General features: G+C 40.4%; 2 protein-coding genes across 3 annotated transcripts; one reads left to right on the forward strand and one right to left on the reverse strand.

Annotated features, from left to right (window-relative positions):
• Positions 1-143: 143 nt before the first annotated feature.
• On the reverse strand, positions 144-5,886 carry LOC137886304 (V-type proton ATPase subunit d 1-like). The gene is made up of 7 exons (XM_068728712.1): positions 5,694-5,886; positions 3,074-3,245; positions 2,046-2,224; positions 1,827-1,906; positions 1,546-1,623; positions 594-770; positions 144-491 (listed from the first exon to the last, which is right to left on the reverse strand). The coding sequence occupies exons 1-7, from the start codon at positions 5,818-5,820 to the stop codon at positions 159-161; spliced, it is 1,146 nt and encodes a 381-aa protein (XP_068584813.1). The 5' UTR covers positions 5,821-5,886; the 3' UTR covers positions 144-158.
• A 1,087-nt stretch (positions 5,887-6,973) lies between these two features.
• Positions 6,974-17,288, forward strand: LOC137886301 (protein NLRC3-like). Of its 2 annotated transcripts, none has more exons than XM_068728709.1 (12): positions 6,974-7,070; positions 7,597-7,684; positions 7,771-7,890; positions 8,397-8,513; positions 8,626-8,742; positions 9,693-9,771; positions 11,335-11,548; positions 11,807-13,613; positions 13,699-13,872; positions 14,430-14,603; positions 15,312-15,358; positions 15,675-17,288. In XM_068728709.1, exons 2-12 carry the CDS (start codon positions 7,611-7,613, stop codon positions 16,253-16,255), a joined length of 3,504 nt encoding a protein of 1,167 aa, XP_068584810.1. In that variant the 5' UTR covers positions 6,974-7,070; positions 7,597-7,610; the 3' UTR covers positions 16,256-17,288. The 2 variants fall into 2 exon arrangements, with proteins under 2 accessions (XP_068584810.1, XP_068584811.1); XM_068728710.1 differs by having other exon boundaries at positions 6,993-7,057.
• Positions 17,289-17,693: the final 405 nt, after the last annotated feature.

Raw genomic sequence — 17,693 nt, forward strand, 5'->3', positions numbered from 1 at the left:
TTTATTTTTACTTTTTAAGTACGTTCTGCAGCTGCCCTTGCAGAGTACGAACTGTCGCATGCAGCATGCATTCAATTAGGACACACTACTTCCTCTGAACATGGCCTTTCGAACCTTGCTTTTATATACTGTATATCTGCTGCGCAAAGGATTGTGGGTCAGAATAGCCAGAAAATCCTGCTGGCTTTGCGCACTGCAAAATGTGACCGGATGCAGTCGAACATCCTGGTACTTCTGTTCACGCTGCGTTTGACATACTGTGTATGAGGGCATCCTGAATCTATTTGTGGCTTACTAAACAGTCTGGTAGGGTGTGTGTTGAGACGGCTACAACGAGCGAGGACAGAGAGGGTTAGAGGAAACACAGAGGTTGTGTATTGGAGGACGGTCTGAACAGTGAGAGTGTTCGTCACCTCGTGCTCAAAGAAACGGTCCTCCAGCGTTTTGTCGCCCGGGTTGCTGCCGGCTCCTTCAAACAGCAGCTTGTACTCCTGAAGAACACAAAGAGACAGAGTTCAGACACAGTGACGGTGATCAGTAACGAGACTCGAGACAAGACTTTTAAAAACTCCGTCGGTGGATCTCCAACTCACCGGATAGAAATCGGCGACGATTTTGACCTGGTCGTAGTCATCCGCCCGGGCCAGCTGAGCGAGGCCTTCTGGGTAAAGCTTGCCGCAGTGGGGGAAGAGCTTGGCGCGGTCCTCCTTGGACAGCTCGGTGCCGAACGAGTTGATGGTGATGATGAAGGCTCTCCTGTCGGCCTCGAACTGCAGCGGAGACGGGGAGGTGAGTGGAGGAAGTACAAGAGGCCGACTGACAGAAACACAGAGCGTCTTCATGCCATGTTCATCATTTACTGATTTATGCTCAGTTATAAGAAATGATGTACAAAAACATGAAACTGTGAACTCCTCATGAAACTATGACGTCATGATTGATTCATCTGAGACCAACAGTCATGTGACCAGAAATCAGAGAAACTCTGACTGAACTTCAGGAAGTGAACACAGAGAGGAGAGGAGAGGAGAGGAGAGAAGAGGAGGAGAGGAGAGGAGGAGAGAGAGGAGAGGCTGGAGTAGTTATATCTCAGTATAAACAGCATTTATTTTTTCCAACATTGTAACACTAATGGACACTTACCCAAATGTTGGATATATAGATTCCAAGTTTGTTAATTTATGTAAAATAAATCAAATAAATTCAAATATAATTTTTTTATGACTGATGTCATCATGACTGTTATTCTGCACTGAAGACGTGTTCTAGTTCCCTCTACTTCTACTCATGCTGGTTCTGTTTCCACAGAGGAGCAGGACTTCATATTGTGGTGAAGATCAGGACCACAGAGAGGACCATGAGACCGGATCAAACTGCTCGGGGTTCCCGTTCAGAGCTCCGAGGAACCCACCTACAGATCTTCTCCGCAGCTTCTATGAACTCCACAGATTGTGAATCGTCGTCCACCAGCCGAGTGCGTTTACCTGCATGTGTGTGTGTGTGTGTGTGTGTGTGTGTGTGTGTGTGTGTTAAACAGAGACTCACCTCAAGAATAGGACACATGGTGTCAGCCGTGGTTCCTCCGAGGTTGGAGCAGAACTTGTAGAAAGCCTCCAGGTACGCCTGAGAGGAGACGGATTCAAACGTCAACCAATAAACACACAAAATCATGAACAGAAATCACTGAAATGTATTATCAAATCAGAATATAGAATGTATGACGATTTATATCGTCTCGCAATTTACATAACCGTCAATATCAACTAAATGTTTTGGTTTTATTATGTATAGATCTCTTCTGCCTAAATGTATATAATATGCTCTACCTTGTAAAGTGTGTTACGAATTATTTCAATGTTCATCTCGTCCAAGTCCTGTTCAGATATGCAGTCCTGGAAGAATGCAGCTGAAAAGAAAAGAAAAGTCAAAACGTGAAGCTTTGGCGCCGGCTGCTGTTCAGCAGGAGAAATTACTTTTAAAAAAATCCGTTATTTCCAAACTCAGCTAGCGCTAACGTTCCCGTTATTCATAACCGTAGCACACACCCAGGGGCGTGTCCACCAGGATGGCGTTGTAGAGCTCGGCGGGGGTCTGGGCGATGTTGACCGCCTCCATCTGCTCGAAGCTGCCCAGCGGGTGACACTTGGGCACCAGCTCCGAGATGGCCCGCTGGTGGAGGGTGCCGGTGATCAGCAGGATGACGTTATCGATCATATAGCTGTACCTGAGAACAGGAGGGAAGAAAGAGAGGAGCCCAGTTCATCTCTGTGGTATTCATCTTGTATTTCCACATTTGTAGTGTATTGTTGTTTTATGATATAGAAGGCTGTATATCTTAATTACACTTTATGTAAAACTCCAAAAATGGACAAAAGTTAGAAATCAGCAACAGCTATAAACTCAGTATTGTAAACACTGCATGTTAAATTAAACTGTCCCTATCAAATCAAATAAAGTCTAAATAGTTCATACAATATAGTGTACTTTACTTCACCACCAACTGTTGTTGAAGCTTAAATAAACATTCTACATTTGTATCCAGTCCATTTTAGTACAGAAATAAAAAGACAACCCACGAAGACATCTAAAGCCTTAAAATGTGAAAGACGTACAAACGCTGAAACTTTTAACTTAGTGTGAGAAAAATATGACTAAATGTGCTAAAATGATTTTATTGTCGCTCACTAATTCCTAGTTTATCATAACTTACAATAATGAATACTTAAAGTAACGGTGTCTTGAGTCCCTATATTAACCTTAAATGAATTATAACACGGCTATTATTGTCCTCTGTTTGTCCTCAACCCTTCATTCAAACCTGCACACTGAACAGTCAGCTGACATGTTCGTTACAGTGTGAGGTTTCAACCTACACAACTCATCAATGGACAGTTCTCAGATGTCAGAGCACACTTGAACGCACCATTGAGATTCTAAAGCAGGTGTAGTACCACAAGATAAACATAAAGATAAGAAAGGCGACTGAATAATCATTCTTAGAACTCGATGAAAGAATCTATTCGCCGCGTCTTCACAGCTACATGAGAGAAGGTTCACTCGGCTTCCTGCTTACGTGATGAAGTCCATGAAGCTGGCCAGCGGCTCGTACGACTGGTTCCTCATGTGGCGAAACTCCACCACCATCTTCTCCTTCAGCTTGTCGTCGATGACGGACACGGTGAGAGGAGACGCCTCGTTGGCCAGGAAGCTGCCGTAGTCGGTGCTCTGCAGGTGGAGCTTCAGATCTGCGGGAGAAGAGAGACGCACGGCCGCTCAGAGGACAAAAAGCCTCGTTCCGATTGGCGTTGGAGGAACCCGATCGTCAACAAACTCCGGTGTCTCAGAACCGCACCACTTTATCTACACATGATGTACACTTGACATTGCTGCTGATATTCTCCATCAGTTACGCGGCGTCCAACAACACCGGCCTCAAGATCTACTACAAGCAGCTCATTTCAACACGACGAGTGTTGATGACTTCGTTGTCTCTGCGGCCGTTTAGCGGTAGGGATGGGTATCGTTTGGGTTTTTTCCGATACCGGTGCTAAAACGATACTTTTAAAACAATACCGGTGCTAAACGGTGCCTGAACTGATACTTTAAACGACGATTGACGACATTAAAGAAAGGCTTTTTTTTTTTTTTTGCCAAGGCAATTTGTTTTCTTCAAATTGAACAATATATTAACTGTCTGAAGTATACTATAAATATACATAAATACAAAACACTTGGCTTCAAACTACAGCTTCAAACTTTTTAACTTCAAACTGTGAACAATACATTAACTGTTAACAACAGTCTACAGTATACTTAAATAAATGTAAATAAACTTCAGCAATTATTTTGCAGAAATATGAGCATATTTGCCTCGGCACCGAAAGGAAGCACCGACACCTGCGTAGCGTTTCGGTCCGGTAGGCACCGGTTGTATAGGAACCGTATTGGCACCGGTTTTCGGTACCCAACCCTGTTTAAACAGCTGAGACAAAGATCAGAGACCTCGACAGCGTTCCACGTGTGGATGCTAGACTTTTGATTCCAGGCAGCCATTGCTTTTAAAATGTCACCACAATAATGAAATGCAATCTGCAGACTTGACACTATCACAGAGAACATGATCGTTTTGTGGCACGGCATGATGTCTCTATGAATCTACAACAGCGCTATAAATACCTGCAGGCCGTGTGACGGCTGAACTCTGGAGCTCATCACTCGGCTCTTTACTGGCTCCACTTTACCTTTATACGTCTTCTACTTCCTGTTTACACCTGCACACACTGATGCATCTCTGTCTACAGGTCAGTGTGTTCATCATCACTACTTTACACCAGTTTACCACAGTATTACATTTGATATATATACATATTCTAACACTATTTATATCATCGTATGTTTAATGTCTGGATGCTGGATTATATTTGTGTGTTTCCGTTATAAATATTGCTTGAAAAATGGTCCACAGTGGTGGAAAGTAATCGAGTACATTTACTCAATAACTGTACAATTCTGCTATACTTGTGCTTGACTTGAATATTTGCATTTTCTTCTACTATCTAGTTGTACTTCACTACATTGAACGGTTGCTTTAGTCAGTTTGCAGATTGTTGAATAAAACATAAACCTAAAGTAATAAATGTAATGTTTTAAGATAATCTAGCCAGCAGTATATAAAGTACTTTAAATATGCCACACCTTCACCAGCTGCAGCATGAAGGGGGATGAACACATGAAAGCATCAATAATCATAATTCATTGATATATAACACTATATGCTTCTGAAGTGTTCCACTGTGCATAATGTGTACTTTTACCTTTGGTACGTAAGAGTATATTTTGATGCTGATAGTACTATTGTACTTTGACTTAATACTATGTTTAATTACTACGCTATAGCTGTACAAGAAGAGTTATATACCGTTATACTGCTGTTAGCCAGGAAACGGTCACAAGCTGTGTGTTTAACCGTTAATAATAATAATAACAACAATAATAATAATAATATTAAAAATAACACAGTCGAGTGAGACAGTCGATAACATAAAGATAATATAATAAATAAAATAATATTTTATACACATGTACCAAAATGATTTAGTAAAATCAACAAATAAAACTAAAACTGAAATAAAACAGTAAATCGACGTATATATATATATATATCTATATATATATATAGATATATATCTATATATATCTATATATATATCTATATATATAGATATATATCTATATATATAGATATATAATATATTAATGAGCATAATAAACTGCGCTGAGTGCCAGTGCTATAGAGCTAGCTGAAGCTAATGTAACATACTATTTGGTGAAAACACTGCAGTATTTAACGGAACAGTGAAAATCTCTTCCTACGTTGATTTCACTTCCTCTGATAAAAAGCCCACTGTTGCGTTTCGCTTATGTTAGCATTACGTTAGCTACCTAGCTAGTTAGGATTTAGAAGGATATCAAGCTGTAGAAAACAATTCTCGCGTACTATTTGGCATTTAATCGCTTACTGTCGATGTGGAGCTTAATGACTAGCCTTAGTGACAATAACACCAAGTAGAATGTTAAGTGATGTGTGATTAAAACCAGCTAACGAGCTCTCAGACTGACAGCTAACGGTTAGCTTGAATTAGCCCTGAGCAGACTAGCTGTTAGCCGTCAGCTAACGTCTGTTTTTAACTCACCTTCCAGAGTCTCACACTGAACGAGGTTTAAATAATCCGCCTGGGACAATATTCCGGCTTTGAACCCTCTGACCAGCCCCTCCAGGTAGCCGTTATCAACGTTGAAGTATAGCTCGGAGAAAGGCATCCTGGCTGACCTCAGATCCGTCTCTGCTACTGGAACCGTGTAGCGTTAGCATCAGCTGACTGTTAGCATCAGCTGACCGAACCACGTGACCATCATCTGACCTGTCATGAACGCTCGTGCGTGTGCGCGAGCACGTGTATGTATATGTGCGGGCGTGTGAGGATTATGAGCATTTTCTTATTACTAGGACACACATACAGTATATATATATATATATATATATATATATATATATATATATATATATATATATATGTATATTCATACATTTAAAAACAGACATATAAACAAACATATATATGTTTATTTATGTAAATATATATATATATATTTATATTCATACTATATAAACAGACATATAAACATACATAAAATATACTGTACATATGTATATCCATATATATACTATATATACTGTATGTATATATATATATATATATATATATATATATATACATATAAACACATATATAAACATGTATATTACTGTAGGTACACCGAGCTTGATTTAATGTATTCTAATACAACAGTCCTGTAATAAATTATTCCTTCATGAAGGTTTTAATGTACAGATTTAGCTGTTGATTAGTTTTTTTATTAAACTACAAGAGTATGTTTTCTTCTCCATTTGTATCAATGACTAATGTAGACGATGTGTTCTGCGTCTACAAGGTTCATTGTTTAACCAATTTAAGGTTACGACTTGGTTTCGGTGTTAAGGTTTAGTCAGGGTTAAAACTTTATATAAATAACTATATAACTTTATAAGCAACAATCAGAGATAAAGTTTTGGGGAGCAGACACACCTTTAGTTACCTGAGGACAGTGTGGGTGTGGTTTAACTAGAATTACAGAGACGTTGCATCACCTTTTTTCAACGAAGCCCTGCCCATCTTCATACCAGTAAGAATTAAAAAGAGATAAATGACCAACTCTGTTGTAACTTTTGAAATTGTCATGTAGGACTCCATTACGTATTTGTTTTCAGAGCCTTTGAGACACTTTCAAAGGTTGGGATATGACAAGTTACAGATAATAACCGGTTGATTACCATCATACGTCAGGGAGGCATTTAGCTTCAGAAAACCGGTTGGACTGGTTAAAGAATGTTATGAATGAAGGAAGGAGGCTGTGACAGTAAACCAGATGCACACAAAGTCTCAGGGACAGACGGAGAATGAAGAGTGTTTTCTATTTGTTTACTTTTCTTCAGTGTTTTGAAAAATATGATATGGATGTGAGTGTGGCAGGTAAGAATCTTTACTCACAAATTAAATGTTATTATTGTGACATACTGCACTGTAAAAAGATGAATCTGTGTAATACAGGTAAAATACTGGCAGCTGTGGTTACCAAAACTTCAACGTAAAAAATTAACAATGTATAAGACATCACGGTATGGTTTCTTTGCTACCGTAGATTTAACAGTTGAGAACTGTCTTTTGACAGTGACAAACCAGTAACCAAATGTATTTTTCTTAAATAATAAATGCAAAAATTATGGTATTGATTGTTGTTCGTAGTACAGTTTAGTACAATTAACAGTAACAAAATGTACTTTTTTCCAAGAAATAAATGCCAAAATGATCATTTGGGCTGATACATATTTACGGTGTTTCATTGTCTTAGAAACTGAATTAAACCTGTTTAGAATTAACGATTTCTTACTGTAGTGATTTGATAGTTTTTCACTGTACAATCAATTTGTCAGTGTGGTTGGGGTGATCACATCCCTTGAGGTTTAAAGGAGTTCTCACTGCTCTTGTGTTTGTAAAGGTTTACCCTAAAACATGAATGTGTTTGAGGAGGAAGAGGACGGCGTCTCTGCCTCTGAGCAACATGACAGCCAGACCAGAGACAAGAGGTGAGGAGAACTTTTCTCTGGCTGTTTATGACTGTTCGTCTCCTCAGGCCTCTAAAATGTAACTTGCACTCTCTATGTTGCGTTAGAAGCCGAGTGAAGCAGGAGAGACCAGAGTCACCTGGACCCAGCTGTGTGTCCGTGAAGAGCAGCCAGTCTATTGCTGTATTTATTGAGTTCAAGAATGAAGAGCCGATTGTGGAGCCAAGGTAAGAATTCAAAGCACAGATATGTTATTGCAATCTCTAGGATCTTAGTTAGAATTAACTCAAATTTTTGCTTAAAACGTAAAAAGTAGAGCTGCCACGAAAAGCCTCCAGTTAGCGTCACAGTAAAGAACACAGATGGTTCACGTGAACTGTAGGCCGACGCCACGTGGCGATCATAAGACAGCAGTGTTATTTTAAACCCGTTCTCAGTTTTACTAATTTTACAAATTCTCGCCCTGCTGTTAGTTATGGTAGTCGGCCTCTTTTCTTCTTCTATTTCTGAACCGATGACTGTAAAATTAAGTTGTATATGGGTCAAGAATGGAGGAGAAATGCAGCCCCCTATTTCTTTGGAGCAGGTGGAAGATGGTACATATTGCAGCTTTCTGCACAGTGATGCTCAAACATCCAAGTGAAGGAGCAAGAAAACATCTGTCAGTGAGGTGGACTTTAAGTTCAGTTCATAACCTGGAATTTGAATGTTGAATGTCTATGTTGTGTCGAAGCCCTGTGAAGCAGGAGAGACCAGAGTCTTATGGACCCAGCTGTGTGTCCACGGAGACACGCCGGTTTATGTCGGAGCCAATGGTGTTCAAGCGTGGAGGCGAGTCTGATAATCAAATGTAAGTGGTTTTGTTTTGTTTTTGTGTGTCTTCGCGGATTTGAACTGAGAGTCAGAATTTCACTAAAGTTCTGTTTATAACCTGAAGTTTGAATGTTTGTGTTGTGTTGAAGCCCAGTGAAGCGGGAGAATCCAGACTCACCTGGACCAGACTGTGTGTCCATGAAGAGTGGCCGATCAATAAGCGTACCTATTGACTTCAAGAATGAAGAGCCGATTGTTGAGCCAAGGTAAGAATTTAGAGTTTGTTATCGCACAGTTGGCCTGTATTAAAGCTGATTTAAGGTGAGCACAGAGAAGCTTCCTGCTTCTGCAGATTCATGTGAAAACAGCCTCCTTGTGTTAAACTGTGCTCAGATATCATTCTGCACAGTGAAGCTTTTTTTTGTTTCAGACTAGTGGAAAGAAAACATCCAAAATACACATTCAGGTGTTTATGTTACCTCTTTACCGTTTACATCTGTAGATTTCTCCTAAATTCACCAAAGGTTACCATTACATAATGCCTCATTTACATATTTAAACACAACATTTCAGAAAACATTTGATACCAAAAATAATCGTCTTAATGTGAGTGATGAACTGGTGAAGTTTCATGTTGATATCTATTAGTTTAAATGTCTCCCTTTGAGAGGAAAACCATAATAGCTCACATATATAATGTACTGTAGGAAAACATTTTAACACTACAATATTTAATCATTTTAATTTACCTTGAAATAACTTAATAACTTAATAACCACTTCAGCCTGCTGGTAACGACATACCTAATTGTTAATTTAGTAGGCAGTGTGCAGTACATACAGTACGAGGAAGTACCATTTCGAACACAACACCTGAATTCTTAACTCAGGTGACTTCAAGGAAAAAGTCGTATCATTTAGTCGTCAGTTACTGGAAGGTACCGGTCAACATTCCTCAGAAAAAACAAACTTCATTCCATTCAACAATTCAAAGTTCAGGTTAGTCGTCTTTTACAAAGGTTGAGTGGGGGAAGACAATGGATGGATGTGTTTGTTAGACTGAAGGCTGCAGACTTTAAACAATTTAAATCAAATGTTTTTCACTCAAACCATCCACAAATTCACTGTAGAATACAACAGGTGTGTGTGTGTGTGTGTGTGTGTGTGCGTACCTGTATGACACGTGTGAAATGACCTCATGTTTTCTGGGTCTACAGACCTCACCGGAAGAGGTCAGAGGTTCTCAGTGAACGGCCTGACCTGAAGCACCATCAAAGCCTGGCCTCTGTTTTCATGGTATGGAGATGTACAACAACACTTTTTACTTTTACTTTTCAAACACTGAACCTTTGTGTTCTGAAATTGTACACTCTGGTTTTTAGTGATAATTAATGCTGGTATTTCTGTCAGAATTAAGTACACACTTTCAACATTTTCAAGATCAACTTGTTTGTTTTTTTCAAGATCAACTTGTTTTTTTGGCACTGTCACTCAAAGGCGTCTTGTGTTTGGAAAGCACCCTGCAATCAGTTAGATCACATCATGAGGGCGTGACAATCAGATACTGGTCACACATTGGCTGAGCTGCAAGTTGCTTATATGCTAATGTGATACGGTTCATAGCGGTTGTAAAATCTACAGCAGGATATGAGGTGTTGTGGCAAACAACAGTGGGTATTTGGGCTGCAGTCAGAGCAACAGTTGCAGTAATAAAAAGCATTTATATTTATTTAATACTATTTTTTGCTCTCTTGGGCCTGAGGAACAAGCTTTGAGATGGTGATGATGGTGAACATGTTGGCATACATTTGCTTATTTACTGAGCAACATGATCTAGCTCTTTAGCTGAAAACAGCTGCCTCCTGCAGCCAGAAGACAACACTATAATAGCAGTGAACTAAAGCAGTTCATTTGTGTTGTAAAACCAAAACAAGGAAATGAAGGACACTGTGAACTTCAGTTTATAGTTATAAGTTTCAAGTTCTGCATGGTACCAAAGAAATCCACGGCAGAACTTAGATTTGCATTAATTGACCCTTTGCTAAGTCCCGCCCCTAAAACACATACTGGCCAATCGTAGCGTAGCATCATCCGGCTCTGACAACTATCTGTTATTCATCCCGAGTCTCAGCTGAGTCGGCAACCGGACCCGTACCGACGCGTTTCTTCTGGCGTGCCGAGCTTCAGCTGTTAAATGTTACTCATTTACTCTGACTCTCTAAGCTTCATAACGTCACTACTCCACTGCTCGATTCAGTCATTACTGATAAACTTCAACTCAGTGAGTCCAAAACTTGCTCTAAGTCGGTTTAGTTTATATGTATGTTATCAATGGTAACTGTACACATAAACATGGCCGCTGCTCTGACCTTCCTGCTATGTTGATTTGAATGTGAATGTCCACACTACTCCCCTTTTTTTTCTTTGGTTGTTCCTTCATTTCATTGTCTTCTGTCTCAATCTGTAGCTTCAGCTTCTGTCTTTATCTGTTTAACCTGTTTTTACTACTGAATCAGTTTGACATCCTGGATATAGCTTTCAAACACATATTGTAGACCCTTTCGTCAGCTTCTCTCTGAAATCGCTTATTCGTTTTTGCAAAAATTAGATAAATAAATTAGATTTATGCAGGGAGTGCAGTTACTGACAGTGTAGGCTCCATGGTGGGGCTTAGCAAAGGGTCAATTCCAAAAAGAATGTCAAATGTGTCAAGAGGAAAAGGTTTTAAAAGCTATAGATTAAGGTGAATACAGTCTTCACCGTTTTTAGATGAGTCGAATATCAGTCGAGCCAGGTGGATATGATGTTTGTTTCCATCATTGTGAGAACATTTTAAATGGTACTCTTTACTCTTCTCAGCTTCTTGAAGAAAACATTGTGACTTTCGTCAAGGACGAGCTCAAGAAGTTCAAGAAAGTTCTGGGTCCAGAAGAGGGGCTGGAAGAGGATGATGACGTTGTGGGTGGTGAAGGTGAAGAGCAAAGAAACAGCAACAGAGATGCAGTTCTGAAACTCGCAGTGAACTTCCTCAGAAACATGAAGCAGAAGCAGCTGGCTGACTCTCTGCAGAGCAGTAAGACGCTTTTATAGAATTACATACCGCTTCTGGAAATACTTTTTCTATTAGATCTATGAACTCCTGATCTGAACCAACATTAGCCTAATGTCTGAATAATTTGTTCAAAATGTGAGGTTGGTGAGTAGTTTTCACATAATTATTGCAAATTAAGATCATTTTGTGAGTGTTGAGAAATGTATGCATTCGTCAAAAGGTGTCATTCTACATGTTTACTGCAACATCCATTGACCATCTATCCTGTTTCTTCCTCAGAAACTCATGCTGCAATTTGCCAACGTAAACTAAAGTCTAAACTGAAGAACAAGTTTCAGTGTTTGTTTGAAGGAATTGCCAAAGCAGGAAACCCAACACTTCTGAATCAGATCTACACCGAACTCTACATCACAGAGGGAGGGAGTGGAGAGGTCAACGATCAACATGAGATCAGACAGATAGAAGCAGCATCCCGAAAAACAGCAGGTACAGAAAGAACAATCAGATGTGGGGATATATTTAAACCTTTATCCGGAAGAGATGAACCAGTCAGAACTCTGGTGACAAAGGGAGTGGCCGGCATTGGAAAAACAGTTCTAACGCAGAAGTTCATCCTGGACTGGGCTGAAGACAAAGACAACAACAGTATACAGTTCATCTTTCCATTCTCTTTCCGAGAGCTAAACCTGCTGAAAGCAAAAAAATACTGTTTGGTGGAACTACTTCATCAACTCTTTACTGAAACCAAAGAAGCAGGAATCTGCAGATTTGAAAAGTTCCAGGTTCTGTTCATCTTTGACGGTCTGGACGAGTGTCGACCTCCTCTGGACTTCCACAGCAATGAGATCCTGACTGACGTTACAGAGTCCACTTCAGTTGAAGTGCTGCTGACAAACCTCATTAGAGGTAAACTGCTTCCCTCTGCTCGCCTCTGGATAACCACAAGACCTGCAGCAGTCAATCAGATCCCTCCTGAATGCATTGATTTGGTGACAGAGGTGAGAGGGTTCAGTGACCCACAGAAGGAGGAGTACTTCAGGAAGAGATTCAAAGACAATGAGCACGCAGCCAGAATCATCTCCCACATCGAGGAGTCACGAAGCCTCCACATCATGTGCCACATCCCTGTCTTCTGCTGGATCACTGCTACAGTCCTGGACCATGTGTTGAAAATCAGAGAGAGAGCGGAGCTGCCCAAGACCCTGACTGAGATGTACATCCACTTCCTGGTGGTTCAGACCAAACAAGGGAATGCAAAGTATCACAGCAGTGTGTCGACCGATCCAATCTGGAACACAGAGACCAAGAAGACTATTCTCACTCTGGGAAAACTGGCTTTTGAGCAGCTGGAGAAAGGAAACCTCATCTTCTATGAAGCCGACCTGAAAGAGTGTGGCGTTGACATGAAAGCTGCCTGCGTCCACTCTGGACTATTCACAGAGATCTTCAAAGATGAGTGTGGGCTGAGCCAGGACAGGGTATTCTGCTTTGTCCATCTGAGCGTTCAGGAGTTTCTGGCTGCACTTTATGTCTTTGTGACGTTCATCAGCACCGGCACCGATCTCCTGAGAAGAAGAAGTTGGTTCACCTCAGTACGGCTTGTGCCATCACAACGCGATAACAAATTCAAACACCTCTACCAGATTGCAGTGGACAAGGCTTTCGAGAGTCCAAATGGACACTTTGACTTGTTTGTCCGCTTCCTCCTGGGCCTTTCACAGGAGACCAATCAGACTCTCCTACGAGGCCTGCTGAAAACGACGGGAAGAAAACAAGAAGTCAAAGAGATCTTAGTGCAGCATATCAAGAAGAAGATCAAGGACAATCCGTCTCCAGAGAAGAGCATCAACCTGTTCCACTGTCTGAATGAGCTGGATGACCATTCTTTAGTGGATGAGATCCAACAGTACCTGAGATCAGGATGTCTCCTTGGAAACAAACTCTCTCCCTCTCAGTGGTCATCGCTCGTCTTCATCTTACTGTCATCACAAAAGGATCTAGACGTGATTGATCTGAGGAAATTCTCGACTTCAGAGGAAGGTTTTCTGAGGCTGCTGCCAGTGATCGAAGCATCCAAAACAGCTCGGTAGGTGTTCATATACATGGAAGCATAAAATGTGTTGAAAATGCTCATATCTGTGGCAGAGATTAAACTACTTTTTCTTCTTCAGGCTGACAGGTTGTAACCTCTCATGGAAAAGCTGTGAAGCTCTGGCCGCAGTTTTCATCACCAAGAAATGTAGTCTGAGAGAGCTGGACCTGAGTAACAATGACCTGCAGGATTTAGGTGTAAAGCTGCTGTCAGCTGGACTCAAGAGTCCAAACTGTAGACTGGAGATTCTCAGGTCAGTCTTTGTTGAATAGTTTATCATTTGAATGGATTAATAACCATCATTCAGACTCACGTTATTCATCAAAATTACTGAACTCTTGGGAGGCTCATGGTGCCAAAACCAAAGATATTACAAAAGATTTCTGACCAACTAACCCTTGTTGGTCAGAAACACTTGTGAGATTTGTTCAGATGTGTAAATATCAGTGTATATCTTACTGGTTAAGAGTACATGAAGATGGCACACAGCTCAAATTGAAAAGTTTCAGGTTCGCCTGAAAAAAAAGCACTTTTATTGCTATTTCTTTGAAATGATGCAGCTGACAGTCTAAAAACGTTTCCAAATCATAGCACAACATGTTAACAGTCTCTCTGCATGATTTTGACTTTGATAAAGTGAAGCAGAACAAAGTTAGAGAGGTTTTAGTACAGAGAGGTCAGGCGAGGTCAAGCACAATTGTCATTTTGGAACCAGCTGTTCCATGAAATTTCCAAGCAGATTGTTGCAGGGTCGGAATTATTAATTAATGAAGGTGTAAATCTACTATGAAGCTTTTGATGTGTTTGCAGGCTTTCGGACTGTCAGGTCACAGAGAAAGGCTGCACTTTTCTGGCTTCAGCTCTCACGTCCAACCCCTCCCATCTGAAAGAACTGGACCTGAGCTTCAACCATCCTGGAGACTCAGGATTGACGCTGCTGTGTGCTGGACGGGATGACCCCTGCTGGAAACTGGAAACTCTCAAGTAGCATAGATTATATAATTGTGCAGATACATTATGGTTGTTGTATATTTGTGCATGTGTTAGAGTTCATTTGGACTAGTGTAAAAGCTGTCAATTAAACCAAGGTGCGGCCCAAGTAACCGAACCGAGGCCGCCTAAAAAGGTGGCTCTCGATCCGCTTCTTAGCTGAATCTGGCACAGTTTGGGGTGAGAAAGCAAACAAACCAACAACAAGACTTTATGATTGCAGATATGTGATTTTTTCATGATTTCAAAAGCTTAACAAATAAATTATTCGCACTATGCATTCGCACCAGTCATCTTGGAGCATGTAAAGGGGCTTTTGTACAGTTCTGTTTCTACCTGTTATTCACTATTCATCATAACATGCGGTTGATTTTCACTCTAAGGATATTAATAATGCTTATATATATTTGTTGTGAGCTATCTGTGACACCAAAGAACATACATATACAAATCAGAAGCATTAAAGTGCAGCATAAACTTCCGTCAGTCATCAAAATTTGATTTCCCCTTGTGGGTCCTGATGACGAAAGATGAAAATCGCCATAACTGTTCGATCAACGAGATACCTGTCAGTCTGTACAACTTCATGTTTTTTCCCTTGGTCCAAACCAAATGAACCCAACTACAGGTGTGAAAGCAAACTTAGTGTGTGTTTTGATTCGTCTTTCTCTGCCATTCACAATTCTCTACCTTTTTCCACAGGATTGATCATTGTAGAAAGTGTCGACTGAACCCACCACCTCTTAGGTGTAAGTTAAACTTTTCTAGTGTCACTGATCTGGTTGACTAAAACCTCATGTGATAAAGGTCACTTTCTTGCAGAGAATAAGATGAGGTCTAAATTAACCTCTAACGTGTGTACTGTAAATATAAAGCTACAACAACGAGCATTAGCTTAGCATGAAGGCTGGTTCTGTCCAAAGGTAATAAACACGTTATATTTCTACCCATACTAATCAGAAGAGAGTGACAACTAACCAACATCAATTTCAATCAACATGGAAGCTGCATTTCAAAGAGCAGTCAACTTAACGCTGTGTTTTTGTGTCTTATGTCCTCCATCAGATTTCTGTGAGCTTTCACTGGACCCAACCACAGCAGACCGAAACCTCTCACTGTCCGACGACAACAGACAAGTGATGGTGGTGAAAGAGAAGCAGCCGTATCCTGATCATCCGGAGAGATTTGACAGCTGGAGACAGCTGCTGTGTAGAGAAGGTCTGACTGGGCGTTGTTACTGGGAGGTCCAGTGGAAAGGAAGGGTTCATATCGGAGTGACATACAGAGGAATCAACAGGAGAGGAGACGGTGATGACTGCTGTCTCGGATGGAACGATCAGTCCTGGAGTCTGTTCTGCTCGGCTCAGAGTTACACGGCCTGGCACGATAACAAACCAGAAGGCGTAGCTACTGTCCCGCCGTCTGACTCCAACAGAGTAGCCGTGTATCTGGACTGGCCTGCCGGCACCGTGTCCTTCTACTGTCTCCCCCCCGTTGTCTCGTCAGTCAAAAAGATCCACCTCTATACCTTCCGCTGCACTTTCACTGGAGCCCTCTACCCTGCGTTTGGGTTTGGACGAATGGACCTCGGTACTGACTGGAGATTGTCACCATCCTCAGTTTGTCTGTCACAGATTGAAGAATAAATTTGTCTTCCTGTGAAGAACAGTGGTTCCCATACTGGCGGGCCTTAAGACGGACTAAAGCCCTGCTCAGACAGGAGTCACTTTAGTTCTCCAACACGGTTCGAAAGGCAGGAGTGAGCAGAGGAGTATTCAGATTCCACTAAATCTTACTAACAGCACCTTTAAACTGTCATTGCGGTAATTACCTAGCAGCAACAACAACAACAACAAAAGACGCAGCAAATTGCAAAAACATTCTGTCTGATCGGGCAACTATAAGGCAGTGTGGTGCGCCTCGAATATCTACCTGCAAACGCTCTCTGTCTGATAATCACCATGGGGTGCAAATAAAGGTGCACCACATTAAAACGTCAAAATCACTGTATGCATGTATATATATATATATATATATATATATAGATATGTGTGTTATATGTATGTATATGGGTTTCCAGGGGCACAGTAGTTAGAAATTGTGACTGTAAGAACAAGTGATAGATCAAAGAAATGGGATACCAACGAAGAAGTCCGATACCAACAGACCTGAGCAAGTTAAAAGAACTCAAATCAGAATGTGTGAATCACCAAAATGCATCAATAACCAATGTTACTATTAGAGCATAATCAATGGCTAATTATAGAAATTGATTGATTGAAAAATGCAATGGGAATTTGTGAGAGGAAGTCACAGAGTGTCTTGTTGTAACTACTCAGTCAACTGCTCCACCCTGTGGTTGAATTGGGTAAGACAGTCAGAAACTAAGCTATACAGTTGTGTGCCGGCTGCGGTTGCATTATGGACTAAAATAGTAGCGACACATAATCTGATGTCTTCATTTAACAACTTGCAACAAAGAACGCCTTGAAAACATGCATGTGTGGGAGCAGGGTTTACGCTGGACCTTTCTTTCACATCATGTTTTTATCTTTTTCAATCCAGATTTGTTGGCGTTTAGCTTTTCAAAAACAATGTTTGCACTGTGGTCATAAACTATGCTGACAGACAGATATTCAAAGCTTCATCTGAACAAAAAAAACAACACATTCGGTAAAGTCTAAAATGTAATCTCATTTTATATATATATATATATATATATATATATATATATATATATATATATATATATATATATATATATATATATATATATATATATATATATACACACACATATATATATCATGGTGAACTTAAATGCTATACAACAATAAATGTTAACAGTGATTATAACATGATGAAGGTGATTGTTTGTTTACCATATGATCAGTATTTATTACATTGTGTGTAGAATGATGGTTTTGGGACACAGACTGTGGTGTTGTTCATCCAGCAGGGGGCGTCCTCTCACTGCACATCAAGTCTCAGAGTCCTGAACAACTGAACACGTTTGGACTCAAGATTCAAACTAATCATTATCTTTAATTAAATTAAACAAGGAAATAAACTGAGACGCATTCA

This window comes from Cebidichthys violaceus, unplaced genomic scaffold (genome assembly GCF_023349555.1).
Source record: "Cebidichthys violaceus isolate CVI_PGR_0920_01 unplaced genomic scaffold, fCebVio1.0.p SCAF_43, whole genome shotgun sequence".
Classification (NCBI taxonomy): Eukaryota; Metazoa; Chordata; class Actinopteri; order Perciformes; family Stichaeidae; genus Cebidichthys; species Cebidichthys violaceus.